This window comes from Phoenix dactylifera, chromosome 7 (assembly GCF_009389715.1).
Source record: "Phoenix dactylifera cultivar Barhee BC4 chromosome 7, palm_55x_up_171113_PBpolish2nd_filt_p, whole genome shotgun sequence".
Taxonomy (NCBI): Eukaryota; Viridiplantae; Streptophyta; class Magnoliopsida; order Arecales; family Arecaceae; genus Phoenix; species Phoenix dactylifera.
Window position 1 is genome coordinate 4,717,068 of NC_052398.1, and position 24,913 is coordinate 4,741,980.

Here is a 24,913-nt window from a genome sequence, read left to right on the forward strand (position 1 = left end):
TTTTAGATATTATTTTTTATATAAATTTATATAATATATTATCATATGAACAATGGCTCCATTATTACAATGAAACGGCACCAATATCACTGTATCCTTAGCTGTTATATTAGTTGCTATTTGATTCCCAAAAAAAAAAAAACAGCCAAACATTAGACTGTATAAATAATGATCATTACTTTTATCAGAACGAAGAATAACATTTATATGGCATTCGGTTAAATGGCAACATCCATCAAATGTTAGCTGGCCTTTCAAAATCTTGCATAACAGCAAGCAGTCTCTTGTGAGACACGACAAGATCCGTCCATGGTTGATTTAAAAAATTTATTTCGACCAAATATATTATATATCTTCAAATCTATATTGATAGGCATGATATCTTCATTGATATATTTTTATATATAAAAATATCATGCATACTGAAAATTTATCTCTTGCACAATATACTTGATCTTACTAGAGGTTTTGGTCATTTACTGGATGAAGAACTTCATTCTCTCTCTTCTATTTTTCGCTGATGCAGCTAAGCAGATGGAACTTAGGATCAAGCAGCGAGGAGCTTAGGGTTTGAAAAATATTTGATTAGTATTCTTGAAATAATTTGATGAATTTTTTTTATTATTAGCAATTATGCACTATTTCTTTTGAATAAATATACTAGATTATATATTTTGGTCACTGCTTGAGTTTGGAATGATATGAATGCGTATGAATCAAAAGACAGATCTTGTATGTCTCGTGAGGGTAAACCCTATGAATGTTCAGCTGTCTATCATATGCTCGGCTCGGACTATCAGGTTGAGACGTGACACCAAACGATAGGGACCACCGCCTGAAGCTGCTCCGCCCCTTTGCTCCATTGGAAGAATATTGTGAACATCAAGGTCAAGCTTATCGTTTCCATTGATAGATGTTTGATGAAATTAAGAAAGAGAAATATTTATACTATTAACATTAGCTATCCCTCCTTTAGGGAGCACAGCGTGGCTTCAACTTTTCCAACTATTATGCATTATTTAGTGATGGCGGAACCAAATTGCTCCAATTATAATATGTTGTGATGGGGTTAGTTCGAGATAAGATAATTAGTATATCTGTAGTGGTGGGGGAAGGTGACGTTTGAGGAGCATTAACCATGGGAAGAAGAGGTCTGTGCTATCCACAAGGTTCTGACCATTTGTTTCAAAGTTTCAACAACACTGATATTTTCCAGATGCAGAATCCTTTCACTGCATTATTGTTATAATTAATGTTACTTTCCGAACAAAATAAAACTAATGGTATTTTTTGGTAGAAAATGATGTCATTTTTGCCATGACAGAAAGAGGAGAAAAAAAATATTGTCTGCTCAAATCATTTTTTAGCTAACAAAAAATTAGTTTGATCAACTAGCATAGAGATCTGAATTTTAGAAATATTTTTACTGAACTGAACAATAAATTAAATTAAATACATAATATTTGACTATGAAACCTAAATACGATGCTTACTATGACAACTAAATTTAAAAGAAGCCCAAGCATCATCCTGTCTCTAGTATAATATGTGCTGCCATCTAGATTAATTGGTCCATACAACCTATTAACATCCCGATCAATATTGCTTCAAAATGTGGGCAACCTAATTCAAAGGATCACCTGCTTATAAGCAAATATTTAAATGCATAGGATTTGGAGAAAATACTGATCTCAAATTTAGCTTGAAATACATACTTCAAAAAAGAAATTGAAATATTTCTTCAAAAATTAAATTTAGAATTATTTTTGAATAAGATGGGTCCATATTGCACTCACCTATATTATGTATCTCTTACGTGCAATCAATCGTGCATGTCAACGAGAACATTCACGTACAAAGCACGTGGCGGCCATGTGGCCTAGTTCCTAGAGCGTGTGAAAGTTGCCCGTCTCCATGAGAGCATTGACTCTATTGGTTGTCTTTATTTTTATTTTATTTTTTGGGAGTGTAGGTTGTCAACGGCTAGGCATCACTGGAACAAGAAGAATAGATGAACCCTGCCCACTGGATTCGAATATTCCTCGACGCAGGCACGTTGTACCCACAAAACCTTCGCGGTTGCTTACCGGGTGAATTTGGATTTGGATCAAAAAGAATGTCGTTTTAAAACCCTCCTGTGGTGGATTTGGATCCGTTTGCACTAAAATGGACCGGGTTTTGAATCTTCTGAATCTCCAATCCGACAATTATAGCCCGGTTTCTTTTTGATCCGACCCGAATCCAACCACCTTATTCCAAAGTCCAAACCCGGTTAGCCCCGAAACTGCCATCTCTTCCAGGAATCCGGAAGCCGGCCGCGCTTTCCGGCTCGCGGAGAGAAGAGAGGTGGATGCTCGCACACGGCATCTTAAGGATCCCGGCGGCGAGGAAGGTGGTGAAACGAGCCTCCGCAATGGAGAACGGCAAGGTCTACATCCATTACAACCACACCGACCCCTGCCGCCACTCCAGATGGACCGCGAGGTATCTTCCTATCCCTAACCCCATCTCCATTAGCCCTCTTTTCTCTATTTCTACAATTTTGGAGTCTTGTGTCAATCTTTCTCAAGATTCGAGGGTTTCTTTATCTGCTTCTTTCTGTGTAGAGAGAGCTACCGGTATATGTACAGAAGGCCGTGGCGGAAGGTGGTGGACTTCTACTCAGATTTGGTGAGCAGCGGCAAGGGGGCTTCCTCACTTTCGAGTTTGTTGGCTACTGGGGTAGAGCTTTTCTTTTATTGATTCTTTTCACTCGGATAATTTTGGATTTTACTCTATTGCTTCTTGGCTTGTTCGCCCGGTTAGCTCGTACAAAAAAAAGGTGTTGTTTTCAAAGTTTAGAACGCTTACTATTTGTCATTATGAGCCGGGTAGAGGTTGCAGTTCCGCTTTCTAAATAATAGTGTAGGCAATGCTAGAAAAAACTAAACTTATTGGTGGAGAAATCATTGCTGTCTTGGAATGCTCGGTCTCTAGAAGTAATTGTTGAACACCTCTGTTAACTCCTTTTCCCGCAATCTACTTTTTGTTTCAGCATGTATTATGCTTGGAGTTGATTATACCTGGTGTAAATGGCATGGAGTCAAGGGCTTTTTCCCCCCTTGCTGGGATGGTAATTGAAGCTTGTAATAGATCTTTAATCTATTCTAGTATTATTGTCCAATCTTATGGTTACAAATGGACTGAAAGTCAGAGTCGGATGAGGGCCAACTTAATATGATGCAATGATGCCTCTCAAGAAACCTAGAACTAACGTAAAAAGATATAGACTTGATTAATTTTGAGATTGGGATTTGTCCAATCAGAATGGTTGCGAATTTGAAACAGGCACGGCTCAAATTCATCTTATTGTTGAATCTGTAATGACAGAATTTTGAGAATTTATATGCTTAGTACAATAGATGTTGGCGAGAAAAAATTTTAGAAGTTCTTAACTTTAAATCATGATATCGCAACTTACATTCTTGGTCAACTCTAATTTCTAGATAAACTGACCTGTGTTTTGTTGAGCTACGGATATGATGGGCTTTCATCAGCCCATGTCCATATCTACCAATTATTCCATTTGGGGATTCGTTATCAATAGACGAAACAAAGTTATATGTCATTTGTGAATTCATGTGATACAAGTACATAGACATGCTTGCTTTCCGCATTAAAAGCAGATGAAACAATCTTATATCACTTCTTCTATCTAGATATACTTAAAACTTGCCCTGCCATTTTCTGGTGCTTCTGAATGAAAATAAGAGCCTTGTCCTAATGGCCCTGTTGCCCTTTGTTGCATAGCAACATACCACGTTGATTCTCCAACGAAACTTGTTGAGATTAGGGCTTCTTAAATGCACTAAACATAAATTTTTTTCTGTATGATTGCCACATCCAGCTCATCATGCATATATCTTATCGTTTTTTGTGATCTTAGTATTGATTTTGAGGCCTTTGTCCACAGAAACTTGTGCCACAGGATATTACTGAAAATTTTCATAGTTGTGAGGGAACATGTTTAGCAAATATACCCACTAAAGATAAGACAGGAAGATGGGAAAGAGTAACATTTAAGATTGTTTTATCATACCACGGTGGTTCATTTGATGGGTGGCAGAAGCAGCCTGGTCTGAACACTGTTCAAGGGTAAGCTATAAGCATTGAGTTATGCTGTAGTATTGAGGTTCTACCGCCAGAGAAGTTTATGTTTTGGCTTAGTAGATTACAATGCGCATTTGGGGCGCCAGTTGCTCATGTTATTTCAGCTTACACAGGACTTTAGTTCTTTTTCCTTTTCACTTGTGGTTTTACAGACTAGTAGAAAAGCCTCTTGGAAGATTTGTTGATGAAAGGAAAGCTGAGAAACTCAAAGACAAATCTCTGCCGCTGGAAGGCTGTGCTGCTGTTGCTGGGCGCACTGATAAAGGGGTGACTGCTCTTCAGCAAGTTTGTTCATTTTGTAAGTTAAAAGAATCTATTTTGTATTTTGTCATTCTGTTATGTCTTCACATTTCCTTCATGATCATCTTCCATTAATTGGGGTATAAAAATAATAATGGTTTTTTTCTCCCATTTGTCAAAGATTACTATTCCTTGTTTTCTTGGTCTATTGGAACTCCTTTGTTTAGAAAAGAAATAGTGAACAAAAAAAGAAAGGGTTAGAGGAGGAGAAAATCATTGGACAAATGCAACTTTTCAGTCATTCAATTAGTTTAAATTTCTAATCTTGAAAAATTATTTAAACAAAAGAAACTTTTACCATCTGGGTTGATAAGTATGCTAGGTCGCCTCTCACCCTCTTTTATGGGTTGCAGCCAATGGGGTCATTTCCCAGTATTCATGTCATTATTCTGTCGGGAGCCTCAAGCTATCCATGTTGGTGTTCCACTTTCAAGCCTTTTAATCAGTCTGTTATTATAATCTGAAGTTGTTTCCTGCTCTGTGCCTGGTGAATTTCCTTGAATTTTGTGATTGGATCAGGGGAAAGAAAAAGGAATCACTGCACATTTTGTAGGCAATATAAAGGAAAATATCTTCAATATATTTTTCCATCAAGAGCTGGCTTTAGGAATTTGTATATAGTTCGAAGTTTTGATATTTTATAAATAGTCATCTGTTGTATATAATCATTCAAAACATCAGAGCAGTGAGTCCTTCCGCACAAACATTTAATGATATTACAGAATGACTTATACTTTCCATATGATGAATTATCTTATAGTAACATTATCTGACTCATAAGATGAGAATTGTTAGCATGTATATTTGTACAATTGTTATATTTGTGGGATCATTGCACTGGCATCTAGTGATTACATCCATTCATTTGCGAATGCATGTGAAGAAAAAGGCCATATGGTTAAATTTGGCATTCTTTCGGTAATATGATTTTATGTGGTTATTTAAAATGAGATGCATAGCATCATGAAAGTGCAAATTTCTGATATCAAGGCTCTCAGAAATACCATTTCTCGAGGCCATTGAGAATGCTGTTTAACGGTGCATCTATCAATCCTTTCTCATCCTTTCATTTTTCAATCTAGATAACATTTAGTTGGAAATTTTCAGATCATGCAAGGAGAAATTGTTCCAATTTGCATCCATTGCCAACAAGCTTTATTGTGTCTATTTTGTTGAGCTATAAGAACGACATTACCCAAAAGTGAACATTAGCAAAATTTACCCTTCATTCTTTCTTGTTCTTTATTGTCTTGGTGATGCTAAGATGAAGCCCAGATTGTATTCTATGCCATTTATCCTTAACATGTTGGATATTCCTTTTGCAGGATTGCAGGTTCCTTTTTATCTCCTTGTCCTTGATATTTGGCAATTCCTATCTTCTTTTTTGTTATACTTCTTCATATCTGCTCTCCTTGGTTTTATAAATGTGGTGCGGACACGAATACTGGACTGATTATTTTGCGGGATTATGGTCGTCGCAGGAAGACGGTCCAGCCACTTTCATTGTGGCTGGATTGATTGATGTTTTTCTTTTATTATTATTTATTTTGATAGGATTAGTTTGCATATTGTCTTGTGAGGACCTCTTTCGAATTGTTTTTTTTTTATTGGGACTTATTTGTTATTTGGTGGCCCTATATATATATAGGGCATGCATTTGTTATTTTTTTTAATGAATTATTGCATGAAAATTAATCTTCTTCTTCCTCCTCTCCTCTCCTCTTTCTCTTCTTCTTCCCCTCTTTCTCTCATCTTTCTCTCTGCATTCCAATCCCTACATCCGTCCTGCGTCAGCTTTGGTATCAGAGCAGGGCTGACTTTGCCTCTGTTGCTGAAGTCGAAGGATCCACTTTATGGACGGACCCCCGCCGATTCCTTTTCGGCCTTTTCCTCACCTGTATTTTGCTAGATCATTTGCACCGCAAACGCCGGAACGCACGGAAGGTCGTCGCACGGCACGCGTCCCGAAGAAGAAGGGTCACTCCATTTCTTCATTATTTTCTTCCCTGTTCATCACCTCACCCACCGAGAAAAAAGAAAAAGCAAAACCCTCCCGTCGGTCGACTGTCTTCCGGCGTCAATCCACAGATCGCCTTCGCCCCCCCACCGCCGCCGCCTCCACCACCGTCTCCTTTCCCTCTCCCTTCCCTCTCGGTCCCTGCACAGAAGGGGAAGACCCCGTCGCCGGCTACCCCCACAGTGGCCCGAGCGGCGAATAAGCCGCTTTCTCCCTCTTTTTTTTTCCTCCCCCCCCCTCTCGCCGTTTTCCCTTCCGGCCGCCGCTACACAGGCGCCAACCACCGCCTTCACCTTGCAGCGCCGCCGAATCACCATTGGAAGCCACCGCCCGTGACCGAAGCTCGGAGAAGGACGCCACCCCGTTCACTGCCGCACCAGCACCCCGCTCCACCGGCGCAACGTCTTCCCGCACCCACCGCCGCAAAATCAGGCGAGATCCGGCGGAAGCGGACGGACGGTCGAAGGTGGAAGACGATCCACAGTACGGGTACGATTTCGACCCGTTAACCCTTAACCCATTAGCCCGAACCAATTCAAAAAAAAAAAAAATTCAAAATTCAAATTTCAATATTGCGGATCGGACTACCTTAACGGGTTGGGTCTGTTAACCCGATAACCCGAATCCATTTGGGTTATCAAAAAAAAAAAAAAAGCGCTGCACGTGACGCGTAAGTCACGCACGTGCCGCGGTTTATTTCTCTTTTCCCCTCTTCTTTATTTCCCGATCTTCTTCTTCATCTCCGATCACCGCCTCCCGCCGCCTCACACCGTCCGACCACCAACATTCCCGCGGCCTTCCACTGCTCTCTGCGCCACCGCCCTTGTCCCACCGCCGCTGCCATCCTCGCTGCTCGCACCACCGCGCCGCGCGCCGCTCACGCCTCCTCTGTACCGCTGCTTGCCGCTGCTAATTACTGCCGCACCGCCGCGCCGTCGGGTTGCTCCCACCGCCGCGCCGCCGCGTTGCCGTCGCCGCCGTCGACTGCTGCACCGCCACTGTCAGTTCTGACAGCCATCACCGCAGACCGCCACTGTCGCTTTCCCTGCCAACAGTTGCTCCCACCTCCACCACCGTATCCCGCCCTCCCACCACCGCAACTTTCTGCCTTCCACTGCTGACAGCGCTCCCCGCTCGCTCCCCACCGCCGCTGCCACGCCTGCTGCTGCACCACCGCGCTGCGCGCCGCCCCTGCCCTTCTTTACTGCCGCTCGCCGCTGCTAAGTCGCCGCCGCGCCGCTGCTACAACTCGCCATCGCCGGTCCCCGCGCCATCAGCCATCACGAACTGTCCCGACCAAAGCCGCCATCAGTTTCTCTGATCACCTTTCAGGGAGGTCTCAGTGATCCCTTCTCTGCCACCGGTCGTCATCGAGCTTCTGTTCTACATCTCTGTAGACCACGTCTCTTCTGCGCGCACGAGTCTCTCTCCAGACCAGGTCAGCGCTGTTCTCCCATTTCCTGCAGATTCAATTTGCTCAATTAAGTTGGCATTAATTTTCTTAATTTGTGCGTGGTACTGCGTCTACAATTCCAAAATACACGCGTTCACACACGTTCACAAGACAAACAGAAACCCTAGTAGCAGCACTTTTAATATTAACTGTGGAGCTAGCTCAATTCGGGGAAACATACGTGGCTCCGTACCATCTTGCATAGTCCGAAAACTTAGTACTACTGGACTGCATTACTTGTTGGCCTGCGCTTCATAGTAATTTACAGTTTGCTATGACTATTTGCTAGGGAGTAGTTTTAGTTTATATTGAGCATCTACTTTGCAATTGTGAATTCATTTCATGCATTAGGTCTACTTAGGAACCTTTATAGTTGGTTGGCTACTACATTTTGTCATTCATTTTATGCATCTACGTAGTGGTCGTGTCGCATCTAATCTTGAGTTCCCCCTAGACATGGATTCCAAAATTGAAGCCCTATTAAAAGCTATCCATGACACTAATATTCAAGTCCAAAATACGAATGCCCAAGTCCAAGCAAACAACGCCCAAATTCATGACCTAACCACAATGTCCACCCAGGTTAATGCTCGACTCGATTCAATTGAGGCTTCAATTCAAAGGGTTATTGAATCCCAAAAGGTTAGTACTCCCCATTTACCGGGTCTTGATGAGGATGATACCCTAGAACAAATCCTAGAACAACAAGGTTCGGTTCGGCAGGGCAACTTTGATCATAGGTCCGTTCCAGGTCACCATTATGCCTACCCTCGCCCTAGAGGACCTGGTCCCATTCCTCCTGTTGATAGAGGTCACCGACATACCGTAGAATCTAGAGAGCCTCGTGACCCTGATGAAGATGTAATGCGAGGCATTAGGGTTGAAGCCCCCACTTTCGATGGTCGTCTTGATCCGAAGGTCTTCTCCGATTGGCTACACGAAATGGATCACTTCTTTGAGTGGTACAATCTGTCGGAGGAGAAAAAGGTCCGATTCGCTAGAATGAAACTCCTTGGTCGAGCCAAATTGTTTTGGCAAAACACCGAACAACTGTTAGCCAGGAGACATCAACCTGCTATTACCGATTGGGTAGAGATGAAAGAAAAATTAAAAGAAAAATACCTTCCATTAAGTTATCAATCTGACCTCTTAGATCGATGGAACAATTTAAGACAAGGTAGTCGCACAGCTACTGAATACATCGCCCAATTTGATGAATTTATGATGCGTAGTAATGTAGCTGAAGATGAACGTATGATCTTGAGCCGATTTCGACGAGGCCTAAATGATGAGCTTAGGAAAGAACTTGTCCTTCGTGAAGTGTCCACCTTAGACCAAGCCTATACATTTGTGCAAAATTATGAACAATTCTCCAAATCTATGTTTGCTAGGCGCCCTGACACCAGGCGGGTCCCCACTAGTGCCCAACCATCTGGACCCAGACCCCCAGTCGGTTCTGTCCCTCCTAAACCCTTTTCTTCTCCACCTATCCAAAACCGAGATATTAAAGGCAAAGGAATTTTAGGTGAACCTCCAAAACCAAGCTCACGAATTCAGTGCTTTAAATGCCAAGGGTTTGGTCATATTGCCTCCCAATGTGCAAATCCGACCCTAGTTATTGACACACATGAACAGAAGGATGACATAGATAATTTGGAGGAACAAATTTATGAGCCTAATTTAGATGATATTCACGATGTCGAAGACGAAACTGAGGAAGAATCACACACTTTAGGTTGTATCTGACCTACTCCCCAGATAATTGCCCACGAACCTGACCGATCCACTGTGAATGTAGTACGGTGTGCAATTACCCAGCCTAAAGAGACTGATGACTGGAGACGAACCTCAATTTTCCACACTTACATTAAATGCGGCGAAAAAGACTGTAAAGTTATCATTGATAGCGGGAGCTGCATTAATGCGATATCTTCCAGCATTGTCGCCCGCTTGGGTCTGACTCCTGTGTCCCAACCTCACCCTTATAAGGTCTCCTGGATCGACACGTCGTCCATTCACATTAAGGAACGGTGTCTTGTACCTATTCAAATCCTCTCTTATAAAGACACTGTCTGGTGTGACGTACTCCCAATGGACGTAGGTCATCTGATATTAGGTAGGCCTTGGTTGTTCGATCTCGATGTCACCATCTACGGTCGAACTAACTCTTGCTCCTTTGTATTCCAGGGTAAAAAGATTAAGCTTAATCCTTTACGGCCCAAAACGCTAAATAAGAGTACAGACAAGATTAAATCAAAGGGGAAGGAACTGCATATCCTTAACCCCACGGAATTTGAGAGGAACGTCTTTAAGGACTCTCCGGTGTTTGCCCTGCTAGTTAAAGAACTTCAGCCACATCTTAAAAGCACATTATCGGCTGAATCCCTCGCTATTCTCGAGGAGTTCAAAGAAGTTTTTCCGGAAGACCTTCCAGATCATTTACCCCCTTTGCGTGATATTCAGCACGCCATCGACCTAGTCCCGGGAGCTACCCTTCCTAACCTGCCCCATTATCGGATGAACCCTTCTGATCATGCAGAGCTCCTAAAGCAAATTAACGAGCTTCTACAAAAGGGATTTATTCGAGAGAGTTTAAGTCCTTGTGCCGTACCTGCCCTTCTTACTCCAAAAAAAGATGGGACTTGGCGAATGTGTGTAGACAGTCGGGCTATTAATAGAATCACGGTCAAATACCGTTTTCCTATTCCCCGGCTCGACGATATGCTGGATATGATGGCAGGTGCCTCGATTTTCTCCAAGATTGACTTAAAAAGTGGCTACCATCAAATCCGGATTCGTCCAGGAGATGAATGGAAGACAGCCTTCAAAACAAAAGATGGCCTCTATGAGTGGCTGGTAATGCCTTTCGGCCTCTCAAACGCTCCAAGTACATTTATGCGAGTGATGACTCAAGTACTCCGACCTTTTATGGGCAAATTTTTAGTCGTGTACTTTGACGATATCCTTATTTATAGTCAAACTAAGGAGCAACATTTAGGCCATTTAAGGCAAGTTTGTACGACTTTACGCAACGAGAGCCTCTACGCTAACCTTAAGAAGTGTTCATTTTTCACTACTCACGTAAACTTCTTAGGGTATATAGTCTCCTCTGAAGGTTTATCTGCTGATCCTGCGAAAATCACCGCAATTGTTGAATGGCCTGAACCTAAGAATATTACTGACATCCGTAGTTTTCACGGCCTGGCCACATTTTACCGTCGTTTCATTAAGGGCTTCAGTACACTTATGTCACCTATCACTGATTGTCTTAAACGAGGTGATTTTCAGTGGACACGCGCAGCCGCTAACGCATTTAATAACATTAAGAAAAAAATGACGGAAGCGCCAGTTATGCGACTCCCTGATTTTAACAAAGTTTTTGAGGTGGAATGTGATGCGTCTGGCTTAGGAATAGGTGGTGTGCTTAGTCAAGAACGTCATTCTATAGCCTATTTTAGTAAAAAGCTGAATGAGGCTAGACAAAGATATTCCACCTATGACAAGGAATTTTATGCCATAGTCCAGGCCCTACGGTATTGGCGACATTATCTCCTTCCTAATGAATTTGTTCTCTATTCTGACCATGAAGCACTTCGTTTTCTTAATTCCCAGAAAAAACTTAATCATCGACATGCCAAGTGGGTTCAGTTCCTCCAGGATTACACTTTTGTCCTCAAGCATATGTCCGGTGCTGCGAACAAAGCTGCTGATGCGTTAAGTCGTCGAGTAACTCTGTTGTCCGCCATGTCTGTTTCCATCACCGGTTTTGATAGACTTAAGCTCGATTACTTGTCTTGCCCAGATTTTGGCCAACTCTATAATGCCCTTGCTGATGGACAAGGACCTTTGATTGATGGTGTTTATCTACAAGACGGGTACTTGTTCAAAGCTTCCAAGCTCTGCATTCCGCGCACTTCCGTGCGCGATTTCTTGATATGGGAAGTACATGCCGGTGGTCTCTCTGGACATTTTGGCCGTGATAAGACCATAGAAGAAGTTGAACGTCAATTTTTTTGGCCAAGTTTGAAACGGGATGTTGCTAAAATTGTGGGACAGTGTCGCACGTGTCAACTAGCTAAGCACAAAAAACAAAATACTGGCCTATACACTCCGTTACCTGTCCCAGATCGCCCTTGGCTTGACCTTAGTATCGACTTCGTACTCGGCCTTCCTCGCACATTTCGGAAACATGACTCCATTTTTGTGGTTGTGGATCGTTTTTCTAAAATGGCCCACTTCCTTCCTTGTTCCAAAACTTCTGATGCCTCTCGAGTAGCCAAGATATTTTTTGATGAGATTGTTAAGTTATACGGTTTACCAAAAACCATTGTCTCCGATAGGGATGTCCGTTTCATGAGCTATTTTTGGAAAACCTTGTGGCATCTGGTTGGCACCAAACTTAAATTTTCTACGGCTTATCATCCTCAAACCGATGGCCAAACCGAAGTCGTCAACCGAAGTCTAGGTAACCTTCTGCGTAGTCTAGTCGGGGATCACAATCGTAACTGGGATTCTATTCTGCCTGTCGCCCAATTTGCATATAATTCATCAGTCCATAGATCTATCGGGATGAGTCCATTCGAAGTGGTCCATGGTTATAAAGCTCGCAAACCTGTAGATCTCCTACCTATGTCCCCCCATATTCGCATTTCTGAGTCTGCACATGCATTTGCACAGCACATTCATAATCTGCATCAGGAAATTAGCAAGCGCATTCATATGAGTAATGCTCAATATAAGCTACAAGCTGATTCTCATAAGCGAGATAAATCATTTCAAACTGGGGATTATGTGATGATACGTATTCGGCCTGAGCGGTTTCCATCTGGAACCGTCAAGAAACTGCAGGCTCGTAGTGCTGGGCCCTTTCGGGTATTGCAACGCGTGGGTACTAATGCTTACGTTCTTGATCTTTCCTCTGATTTTGGTATTAGCTCCACTTTTAATATTGAGGATTTGGTTGCTTACAAGGGCCCCCTTTCTATTCCTACTGACCCTTTCGCTCCGCCATCACTTGAGCTTGAGGATACTCCTCTTCTTGATTCCATCCCATCCCCGACCAATCTAGCTTTACCACCAGCACAAAAAGAACATATTGATGCCATTTTAGATGAGCAGACTGTTTCTACCAGTGATGGGGGTGTTCAGCGTTTTCTGATTCGTTGGCGAGGACGCCCGGAGTCTGATACTACATGGATTACCCGTGCGGAGTTACAGCGCATTGACCCAGATCTTTTGGAGTACTACCAGAGTCATTCGTCGGGGTCGACTTCTTCTTACCCGGGGGGAGTTGGTGCGGACACGAATACTGGACTGATTATTTTGCGGGATTATGGTCGTCGCAGGAAGACGGTCCAGCCACTTTCATTGTGGCTGGATTGATTGATGTTTTTCTTTTATTATTATTTATTTTGATAGGATTAGTTTGCATATTGTCTTGTGAGGACCTCTTTCGAATTGTTTTTTTTTTATTGGGACTTATTTGTTATTTGGTGGCCCTATATATATATAGGGCATGCATTTGTTATTTTTTTTAATGAATTATTGCATGAAAATTAATCTTCTTCTTCCTCCTCTCCTCTCCTCTTTCTCTTCTTCTTCCCCTCTTTCTCTCCTCTTTCTCTCTGCATTCCAATCCCTACATCCGTCCTGCGTCAAAATGCTTTTAAACTAATAAAAAAAAGTGCATTGTTATCAAAAGTTTTTATACTAGTTACCCAATTTATACGGGAAGGGATTATCAAGTGTTCTTTGGTTTAAGGCCATGGAGCATACAAACACCTTTTTTAGTAGCTGTTGTTTTTGGTGCATTTATATAGAAAAAGAGACTTTCTTACTGGCTTCATGAAATTAGAAAAATATCCTCATCTTCGCCATCTTCTAACATCTTTTTCAATGCAATTATTTTTGCTCAGTTTCATCTTTTATATAAGAATCAGCGATATTGCACGTACTTGATCATGTGCTGATGTGGTAGAAAGATAGAATGTTCTCACAGAAAGTTATTACATTTGTGGCCATGTTTTTTAGCTCATCACTCTTTAGATTTTTTTCTCTCACTGCTCCCCATGGTGATCACTAGATACTTGGAGGAAGGATGTCAAATGTGGAGATATAAAAGTTTCCATCAATGAAGCAGCTCCAGGAAAGCTCAAAGTTTTGACTGTCTCCGAGGTAAGCTCCTACTTATATTTATTTCATCTGCAGAATTTTGTTACAAAGGACTTGCTTTGATTGATTAGTAAATCAGCTTAATGTATTTTTTGAATTGTCTTTGTTTACATAGTTCGATTGAACCTTTTTGTTTTAGGCAACTCTATTTTTCTTTTTGTACAATACCTTTCAATGTTCCAAATGTAATTTGGAGAAATGCTATATCTGTGGATGCAAATGAGGATTTTGCAGATATTAGGGACTTTGAGGTGTGAGGTGCTTATAAAACCAAGTATGGAATTTTAAGGTTTTGTGAAAACTTCAATTCTTCTTTTGGTTGGTGGTCTTGGAGATGGTCCCTTGCTACAGGCTTCTAGGGCAAAAACGAGAACCAATTGTGAAGTTGTCCATATGATGGTTTGCTTATAATCTGTTTATCTGGTAGCTTTGCCATTAGTTTCAGGTAATGTTGGAGAAGTTAGATGCTCGTAGCCGCCTAACTCTAGTTTTAAACATGGTAATGATGGGATAAATGGAAGGAAAACTGAAGCTTTTCCCCAATATAGTTTGGCTGGTGATTTGAAAGGAAAGTTGTAACAAGGTTTGTTGTTAAAGTTAGGGAGTTGGTCTGTATCAGCGGTTACCTGCCTGGCAGAATTAGGGGATTTGACCTTTTCTATTTCTCCCTTTCTTCTCCCTTTATTTGTTAGTTGTTTATTCCTTATTTATAAAATGCTTTATTAGCAATGAAATAATTAAGGAGGCCAATGTTCCATTATAGGTTACAAAGATATGCAGCTAGCTAAAAATTAGAAACAATCAATTCTCGATTATTTGTTGCTTGATTGATTGATATCTTGTTTCAGAATTAGGTTTTTTTTTTTTCTGTTTAAGTTTTTTTTAGACCACCCATGATGCGAGCTAGGTTCTTGAACCTGCCTGCTTGTTTTTCTATCTGGCTTCCATTTGCCTTGCCGCATGTTTTCTTTATTTTAGACAAGCTTTCTTCTTTTTTGCTTAAGACGGGCGTTTCATATAGTAGTACGGATACACCCAACAAAATCAGAAAACAACAAATCTCAGGGTGCTCTAGGCAACTTTCCCTCTCCGGCTCACAAGGTGCCTTTGGAGTGACAGGCCACATAGAAGGCCACCCAATCTGCGGCCCTGTTAGCCTTCCTAAATACATGCCTAGCCTGAAAGGCCACTCTATTACTCACCATAGCCCAAATATCCCAAACAAGGGAAGTCCCCCTCCGCCACTCGGGCCACCCTGGATCCAGTTGATCATGGTGGCTGAGCCCCCCTCCAAGATAACTGAGTTGGCTTGTAGCACACGTCGAGCATGGCTCAGACCGGCCCAAGCTGCCTGTAACTCTGCACCAAGGACTGAGGTATCAGACGAGCTTTCTTTCAAGTTGCATATTATGCCACGGATGGTTGTATCACGACCAAAGCCCCGGCTTAAGCTTGATTAGTTATAGAAAAATCTTGAAATCGATTCCCTTGTATTAACGGAGTATCAAAACAGCACATTGTGGTAGGCTACCTTGTGAGTTGTGATGAAATGTTTGATTTATCTCAAATGTGCCTTGGGAAGATTGCTGCAATGTTGACAAAGATTTGAACAGGTCAAAGGACTACTTAGTCTAGCACAAAAATAAAAGGACTACTTATAGTTAAAGTTTGCGTTTTTTTTTTTAAGTTAGAAAGGTGGATTGAGTAGTTACTAGTAGCTTCTAGAAAACACTATGCATCTCAACTTTTGTGAGCATTGATGATCCCATACAGCTTCTATGACTTTCGTCTTTATTCCAGTTGAAAACAATACCTGGAGCCGATATTTGTTCCAACTTTTGTTAATATGCAGTACTTTAGGTTCTGTTAACCAATTGAATGGTAAAAATATCCAACTTAAGTCATTTATCCTTACTGTTCTTCTACCTGCTTAATCTATCACTTATGACTTTGACAATCATACTTTCTTGATAGAACTTAAGGCGTATACTGCAGGTTTCTCGTGCGTTTCATCCAAATTTTGCAGCAAAATGGAGGCGCTACTTTTATATTTTTCCCCTTGATGATGGAGATGGCCAGATAAATCATAGTGAGATGGGTTGTTCAAATAGTGCTGATGCATTGGATGAGGAGCAGATAAACTGGCAGCCTGAAAATGATGAGGAAGAGCAATCCATATCTTTGTTGGATGGGAATGAAGATGACAATATGTACAATATTGTCGCAAAGCCAAGAAATTTCAGTGTAGACAAGGTGAACCAACTTCTACGGCAGCTAGAAGGGAGGTCATTATCCTACAAAATGTTTGCACGTGATACAAAAGCCTCAAGAAGCACGTAAGGACCATAAATCCTCTCTATCTCGGCTTTATAATAGTTTGACCATACAGCACATAATGTTGGCTGAATGATTTTCTTGTAATATGAGTATGACTAGTATGAGGTCTAGATGCCGGGACGTATGCTTACTCTAGTACCTCTTTTCATAATATTGAATTAATGTAGTTCTCCATGTATTCTAGTTATTAAGTTGCTATCATAGAGATAGAGCTTGTTCAAATTCTGTTCTGCTCTCCTCTTTGCATGATCATCAATATGTTGAGTAGATTTGGTGGAAGTGATGCTGGAGTAAAGATTGGACAAGTGCATTTAGTTCTCTCACGGCTGTTTCTTGTTCTTGCAGTGGACCACCCACAGAGTGTTTTATGTTTCACGCTCGAGCTACAGATGCCAAACTGCCTTATTATGACAAGGTTCTAGTACCATACACCATTTGCTTATACATTTTATGACAATATAGTTTTGTTCTTTGAAACTTTTCTGTGTATTCATCATTGTAGTGTGATGTAATTGGCTAAACTCTTGTTTTTTGCCTCCACACTATTATACCTTTGAGGTAGACAAAATATAGGCATTTTAGTCATCCATTTTGTTGAAATGTCGGTGAAGTTCGACTATGTCCTTATGGCTTTAGCTTAAGTTTTGATCCGTTGGATTTGGACTTATAGATTACATCCAAAATAATCTATATGCATGCATATGCACGTTTTGTGTATTCATTTTAGTCCAAAGATGTGTCAACATCTAGGGCTTGCCTGAGTTGCTATATCGGATGCCTTGTGCCCGAAACCAATACTGCACGCCATGTCCGTCTTGGTTGCTTCTGTTAGTGCACTAGTTGAAACATGAAATTGAAATATCATGCTCTGTGAGTGCACTAGTTGAAAAATGAAATTAAAATATCATGTACTGGTACTAAAATCATGTTCGATCTGTTACAGAATTGTGTAGGTGGACTGAGGGTGATGTGTGTGGAACTGGTGGCGAATCGCTTCCTGCGGAAGGTAATATTTCCTGCATGTCCTGATGGCTTCTGAATTTTAAATTGCTAAAAGATGATAGAAAACATTAAATTGTTCATGGTTACTGTATCTTGATGTTTTTCACCAGCCACCAACTGATGAGTTGCATTTGATGTTCTTGGGGATAGGATCATGGATATCCCTCTCTTTCATCCATGGTGGATGTATCATGATAAATAGGATTTTTTGAGTATGTTATGCTCTATCCTCATGGATGTGATACCTCTCCTCTCCTCTCCTGTGAAGCATTTGTACCTTCTGCTTTTGTCCTGAGTTCGAGAAAATGATTTTTGGAGAAAAAGAAGAGAGAAAAAGTAGGGAAGGAAAAGAAACAAAGTAATTACATTTTTCTGCCCATAAGGAATTGATTTTGAGCTTGATAAGACTCTTGCTGGTGTTCCTGCAGATGGTCCGGGTTCTCATTGCAACTGCCATAAGAGAGGCAGCTGCTGGTGCAGATGATGATGCTTTACTAAAGCTGATGGATGCTACATGCAGACGCGCCACGGCTCCTCCAGCCCCCCCAGAAGGCCTCTGCCTCGTTGATGTTGGTTATGAGGAATTCAAGCAAGAAAATTGTCTGATTTTGTCAACAGGTAAAAAATGTGGATCATTATCATTTAATACTAACCAATATCAGAAATTTAGTGAATTTATGGAATTACATTGACTAGGATTATGAATCGAGAACTCAAGCTTATGTGGGACAAATCTCTGAAATTTCTCCTAGCATCTCCCAACTGTCACCAGGCAACTGAACCAATATTTCAATGATAGGTTTATAAATTCAGTGGTAGGCCTATCTACATCAACGTTGGTGAGCCTGCTGCCCTTTGTCAGGCTGGTGTAAGCTATCATCGGCTTATTTAATGGTTGTTGTCCTGCCCAAAATCGACTTGCCTAGCAGGAGAGTTGAGCATGAAGAGTTTCAGTGATTGTACAACTAAATGCATCACATTTTATTGGGTCAAAGATTATTATACAAAATGAGCCTCGTCTTTTGTGGCCTGCTGCAGAGTGTGAGGTTTTTCGGCATTTTGGTGTCTTTCTTTACCACCACAAAAATTTTATATTTTTCATGCACTATGTTAACGTGGTATAAGATGCCAGGGTATTTCTTTGGTAACATTGTTTTTTAGTGTCCTGTAATTATGCAAATGACAATTATTAAGGCTATTTATAGGTAATGATGTTAGAGGCACTCCCATTGATGTGGAGGTTGACATTATGGACAATGTTATTATTAATATGATCCATCGAATTTGAAAATTACCTTGTAATGGATTTAATCTAGGATTTTTTTTTTTTATTGGAACGTAGTGCTGGATTGTTGAAATAAAGGCAAAGCTTAACCTGTAAGACTAAAAAAATATGTAGGTTCTTGATTATTTGAGGGTTTTTTTTTTTTTTTTTGATACAACAGTGAGTGCAGCCAACAAAAATTGGAAAAGAAAATTTGGTAAAGAGAAAAAAAAAATAAACACATGGTTCTTTCAAAAAAATCTACTAGAATGATAAGTTGCAAAGGAGATGATTCAGTCAGCAGTATTGTAGCATTGTTTCTTTTTCGATAGATATGGATGGTCCGAAACAAGCTATACCGTGTTGTTAATCTGCATTATTTGAGCTTTTACCATCAGGATTATAATGGACTTGAGAAAGAGAAGAGTTTGTTGAAGGAAGAAAACTAGAAAAGGGCCGAGGCAGACTGTGAACCCTTGAAACTCTTTTTAAAGCATGGGTTGACGAGATTGGATTGATGTTCCCGAATCTTAAGGGAAATTTAATGCCTCTCATTATGACGTGCAATCCTAAATCATCTAACATATTTTATTAAACCATTAATATTAATATGATATATATAAAAAATATAAAAATATTGATAATAATAATAATAATGATGATAGTAATAACAAAACATCCTTGTCCTGGATCAACGAGAAATCCAAACAATGTCCATTTACTGTCGCAATGCTCGATGAAATGAGATGCCGAAGTTTCCACGTGCCAGGAAATGGGTGAGGCTTGGGGTGCTGCCGAAGTTTTGGGTTCATCGACTGAGGCTTAAAAATTGGAAGGCCGGCCTTGGATCCCTCTTGGGACAGCTCAAATCCCATGTACACACAAGAGACGTCTCAGTGGACTCCGTCAAATATGTCTCAACCCCGTTCTCTCTTATTCCGTCACCTTTCTCACCAACCTATTCTTAGGCCACCACGCCTGCTCTCGTCCTCGTAACCCTCTTCCCTTTACCACCTCTCTCTCCGCCCCCCGAAACCATGCATTCAAAACCAATCTCCCATCTCCTCATCTCCACCACCCATAACACCAGTGGCGTTGCCGCCGGTGACCCCTCTTCGACGCGATAACCCCACCGCGACCGCGCCATGGCCGGACTGGCTTCGCTGTGGTGGCCTCTACGGCCCCTCATGGTCCTCCTCATCCTCACGGCATCCTCCCACCTCTCCCTCTCCGAGGATGCGGACGTCCTCCTCAAGTTCAAGGAGACGCTGGCCGCCAACGGCGGCGGTGCTGCGCTGGGTAACTGGGTCGCCGGCTCGACGCCATGCAACGGGAAGGCCTCGCTGTGGACCGGCGTCATTTGCTACAACGGGGACGTCCACGGGCTGCAGCTGGAGAACATGAAGCTGTCAGGAAATCTATTGATCGACGTCCTCGTGGATCTGCCAGCCCTCCGCACCCTGAGCTTGATGAACAACGACCTGGAGGGGCCCATCCCGGACATCGCGAAGCTGCCGGCGCTCAAGACCATATACCTGTCCAACAACAGGTTCTCCGGCGGGATTGCCGACGACGTGTTTAAGAAGCTCCGGGCCATGAAGAAGGTGCACCTGTCGCGCAACCAGTTCACCGGGCCGATCCCGACGTCGCTCGTCGGGCTGACGAGGCTCCTGGAGCTGAGGCTGGACGGCAATAAGTTCGAGGGATCGATACCGGATCTGCGGCAGCCGGAGCTCTACCTGGCGAACATGTCCTATAACAACCTGGAGGGACCAATTCCGGTTGGGCTCAGCAAGATGAAAGCTAGCATGTTTGAAGGTCAGTGATCTTTTTATCATTCTTGTCATTCGTTCTTTGGGGTATATATAAGTAACAGAAGAGGAAATCCTGATACCAAATTAGCATTAAACATTATTAACATATAAGAACACCAGGAACGTAGGAAACCACACTGTTGGCTTCGCAGATACTTTGATTAGATTGAAGCAGACCATGAAGCGAGGGTCTGGCATCGATCCGGAGCTACTGCAAGTCTTTTGATGGTATGGCTCGAAATGCAACAACGCCTGATGAGACAACTAGACATTAGCTAGAAGTGCAGAACGTTCGATCAGCTCTTAGCCAGAATCATAACAATAGCGATAACCTGCATGCTTTAGCAGCACAAAAATGAAGAGTCGAAGAGCTATTGGCCTGGCAGAGACGCACTTTTACTCAAGAGCTCCCATATAATCCTTAAGAAGGGCTATGTGGCTCTTTTCTTAGGATGGAATAGTGGGGTTATATGAACGTTACGTGCTTTATATTCCTCATCACAAGTAAACATATTATGCTTTGACTTACAGCCTACTGCTCAGGGAATCAGAGCTCAACCTCTCAATGGAAAAGATTAAAAAGAAAAATATATTCTTTTAGCAGGTATTTATAAATTAAAAGTCCAATTCACAACAAACTCAAGTGCAGGAACCATCGAATACTGGAATATGTTCAATGAAAAGGATTTTTTGATGCCAAAACAACGGATTATTAGACAACAATTGGGCATTTAAAACGGATCAATTTCCATTCGAAGACGTGCTTCCGACAGAATAATAAACAATCAAAGATTAATTATCACTACTTGCTATCTAGATTCAGTTTGACTTAGTACTTGCCTTAACTTCAGCATGGACATAATTAAACTTCATCGGTCTTCATATTGCCGCTGATTTTGATCAAATAATTTCGAAATTCTTATGGATTATAATGAAATTAATTAAGGTACTCCTGGAGAAAGAAAGGTTCCTTTAAATTAAGGTACCGCCGTTCCTTGAAGGTTTAACAGCTGTGCGATAGTAAACAAGAACAAATGCTTGAAGAGGATGAAGAAGATCAATGCTAGTCAATCTGCTTGAAATTATCTGTGCATTATTACTATATCTCTAACCAATGCGCAAAGTGTCCCAAGAAAACTTTAATTAAAATAATTACAAATTATTAGTTTTCAACTGTGGAACGAGCTTATTTGGTGTTAAAAAAAATATAAACATCGAATGATAAGTTCATAGAACAACGACGATCAGAGGGACTACTTATCATGAACTGCATGAGATTTTATATATAACCGAAGAACTTATCCGATGAATGGAAATAAAATAGATGTTCAGTAATAGTAAATGTAGGATCGAGAGAAAAAGTTTAGGACACAAGGCAGAAGCAAGAAGGCAGCACTAGCATGCGTATCAGAGCGAGGCATAGCGATCATAAGTGAGGACTCGCTTTAGCTCTATTAATGGAAAAAATAATTCATACGATCGCTTCATATTGTTGGCCTACAATTCGAATGAACACTACATCAAACACTCACTGGCTGAAGTAGTTAGAAGGCCAACGATTTGGAAAGCCCAATAAAGTTTTCTTGATTATGGCATCTGACTCTGTGTTAACTGTGTAGGCAACAAGAATCTTTGCGGTCCTCCACTTGATGTCCCATGCACAAAATCTTCATCACCATCATCATCATCAGAATCACCATCATCATCAGAATCACCATCATCATCGATGAAGGAGAAGAAGATCTCCCCTGCTCTTCTAGTTGTCATCATAGTGATAGCTATTGGAGTACTACTAGCAATCATTGGCATGATCTTGTTCATCGTCCGCCGCCGTCGTGAACAGACGGAACCAGGCGTTCTTCCACCCAGCAAAACCAAGAAGACCGATCCTTCAGAGGCAGACAAGCTGGAACGGGTCGCAGTGGATTCCAGTGGGGAAGGGAAGAAGGTCGCAAATGCAGAGCACGTTAAGCTGACGTTTGTTAAGGAGGGGGTGCAGAGGTTTGAGCTACAGGAACTGCTCAAGGCTTCCGCTGAGGTGCTGGGCAGTGGGAACTTTGGGTCCTCGTACAAGGCCATCCTTTTTGACGGTCCGACGGTGGTCGTCAAGAGGTTCAACAAGATGAATGCCGCCGGGAGGGAAGACTTCCAGGAGCACATGCGAAGGCTGGGGAGATTGTCTCACCCCAATCTGCTGCCTCTTGTGGCCTACTACTACAAGAAGGAGGAGAAGCTATTAGTCACTCATTACATCCCTAATGGTAGCTTGGCTCATATGCTCCATGGTAAGCCACTCATTCTAGTGCCTGTTTAACTAGTTTCTGAACTCTATTTTGTTGTTCTTGTTTTTGTTGAGCAAACATTTCTTAAATTTTTAACGACTGACTACATATCGCAGATGCACATATATGTGACTACCTCAAGCATTTATACATTAATGCTCTTTTGATTATAGAAATGTTGGCAAACTTTATGATATATGGCACACAGGATGCTTATGCTGGCTTATAGCATAGATCTTATATGTTAATCTTACGAAAAAATGGATATTAATTACTTTGTTAAATTTCATCAATCCAAAACCTCCGAAAATTTCGAACGCAAAATAATGAGTGCATGCTTAACTTTGGAATGTCCTTCTCAGGTAGAGGTGGCTCCGCTCTTCGACCACTTGATTGGCCCACACGCCTGAAAATAGTGAAGGGTGTAGCAAGAGGCCTTGCATTCCTCTACGAGGAGCTCCCGATGTTGACCGTACCTCATGGCCATCTCAAGTCCTCCAACGTGCTTCTCGACGACTCCTTCGAGCCCCTCCTTACGGACTACGCCCTGGTGCCGGTGATGAACCAGACCCATGCCTCGCAGATCATGGTGGCCTACAAGTCCCCGGAATGCGCAGAACGCGGCAGGCCATCCAGGAAAAGCGATGCATGGAGCTTTGGGATATTGATGCTAGAGATATTGACGGGGAGGTTTCCAGCCAATTATCTGCGGCAGGGCCGAGCAGGCACGGACTTGGCGAGCTGGGTGAACTCTGTTGTGAGAGAGGAGTGGACTGGCGAAGTGTTCGACAAAGAGATAAGTGGGACTAAGGATGGTGAGGGAGAGATGCTGAAGTTGCTTCAGATTGCATTGGGTTGCTGTGAGACGGATGTCGATAAGAGGTGGGATCTGAGGATGGCGCTCGAAAAGATCGAAGGATTGAGAGAGAAGGAAAGTGATGAGGACTACTCTTCATTTGCCAGCGAGGGAGAGGCGACTATGTCGAAAACTATGACTGACGATGACTTCTCTTTCTCGACAATTCACTGAGTTTCTTCTCAGTGAGGAAGCTTGGAGAAAATGCGGCGTTTGAGCATTTACGTTTCGATTTAAAGCATTTTTAGGTGGATTACTGGTGGTGTAGTCTTCTCCTCTATAAGCTTTTCGAGTGTGTAAAGTGGTAGATTCGTAATAATTTGATGTGCTGTATTAGGATTTCAGCCTGATCAATTCCTATTTCTCTCCACATTTCTCTTTCTGCTTCTAAAGTTTTCTCCAGAGATGGCATTAACTCATAAAATTTGCTATTTGTAAGTGCAAATAAATCTGTCTGCATGAATTATTTTATCTCCAAATCCAACTGATTGACTTTAGCCTCTAACAACCAAAGAAACTTGCAGCACTTGCCATCATTCTAGGCTAGAAAGATAGCTCCAAGGGATGTTCGCCTTGTTGGAAATTTTAAATTTCTATTTTATAAAAAAATAAATTTTTAATTGGAATCTTATCTCCTTCCTTTTTGTTGATGTTTCAAAAGTTTTAGAATTCTCCTCTCTTTTAGTCCCAAAATTGGATGTGTAAAAACAAGTTCTCTTCCTCTCCTATATGAATGCAACAAAGGCGTACACAACAACGATACAAAAGTATGAACAGCCCCAACACCTGAGAAATAATAGAGAATCTATTGTTTAAAGTGAAGGGTTTTAGCATGTTATAATGCGCAGCGGAAGTTAGGAATTTTAAAAATTTCTTGATAAAGTTCCTTAACATAAAACCCTTATAAGCCAAGATCACCTTAATGGAAGCAATCAAATAATATAATATAAATGCAGAAATAGAAGAATACCTCTAACGCTAATCCAATATGCAGAATTTCCACTAGGTGCCCAAGTGTTCACCCTCCAACGTTGATCCACACGAAAACTTGATTTAAGTCTTAAGCTCCAAAGACTTTGATCCTTAATGCAGAATTCTTAAAGAACTCTAATGGCTTGCTTTCCTTTCTTTCTATTTTTCTTTAACCTTCTAAAATCACTTCTAATCCTTTTGTCCTAAAGAAGACCACCTTGTCTTGGCTTAGGACACACTAGAAGCAATGCTAGAAAGAAAGAAACTAATGTAAGAAAGAAAGAAGAGAGAAGTGG

At 41.6% G+C, this 24,913-nt stretch overlaps 2 protein-coding genes across 5 annotated transcripts; both read left to right on the plus strand.

Annotated features, from left to right (window-relative positions):
• Window positions 1-2,292: 2,292 nt before the first annotated feature.
• Window positions 2,293-18,720, plus strand: LOC103702261 (tRNA pseudouridine synthase A). 4 transcript variants are annotated; one of them, XM_039128003.1, is made up of 10 exons: window positions 2,293-2,484; window positions 2,607-2,721; window positions 3,953-4,134; window positions 4,302-4,447; window positions 14,002-14,093; window positions 16,065-16,426; window positions 16,773-16,842; window positions 17,371-17,433; window positions 17,858-18,047; window positions 18,126-18,720. In XM_039128003.1, the coding sequence occupies exons 1-10, from the start codon at window positions 2,351-2,353 to the stop codon at window positions 18,131-18,133; spliced, it is 1,362 nt and encodes a 453-aa protein (XP_038983931.1). In that variant the 5' UTR covers window positions 2,293-2,350; the 3' UTR covers window positions 18,134-18,720. The 4 variants fall into 4 exon arrangements, with proteins under 4 accessions (XP_038983931.1, XP_038983932.1, XP_008782817.2 ...); XM_039128004.1 differs by having other exon boundaries at window positions 18,229-18,720; XM_008784595.4 differs by having other exon boundaries at window positions 16,086-16,426.
• A 943-nt stretch (window positions 18,721-19,663) lies between these two features.
• LOC103702419 (pollen receptor-like kinase 4) lies at window positions 19,664-24,037 on the plus strand. Its single transcript, XM_008784859.3, has 3 exons — window positions 19,664-20,511; window positions 22,127-22,792; window positions 23,152-24,037. The coding sequence occupies exons 1-3, from the start codon at window positions 19,839-19,841 to the stop codon at window positions 23,817-23,819; spliced, it is 2,007 nt and encodes a 668-aa protein (XP_008783081.2). The 5' UTR covers window positions 19,664-19,838; the 3' UTR covers window positions 23,820-24,037.
• The last annotated feature ends 876 nt before the right edge of the window (window positions 24,038-24,913 follow it).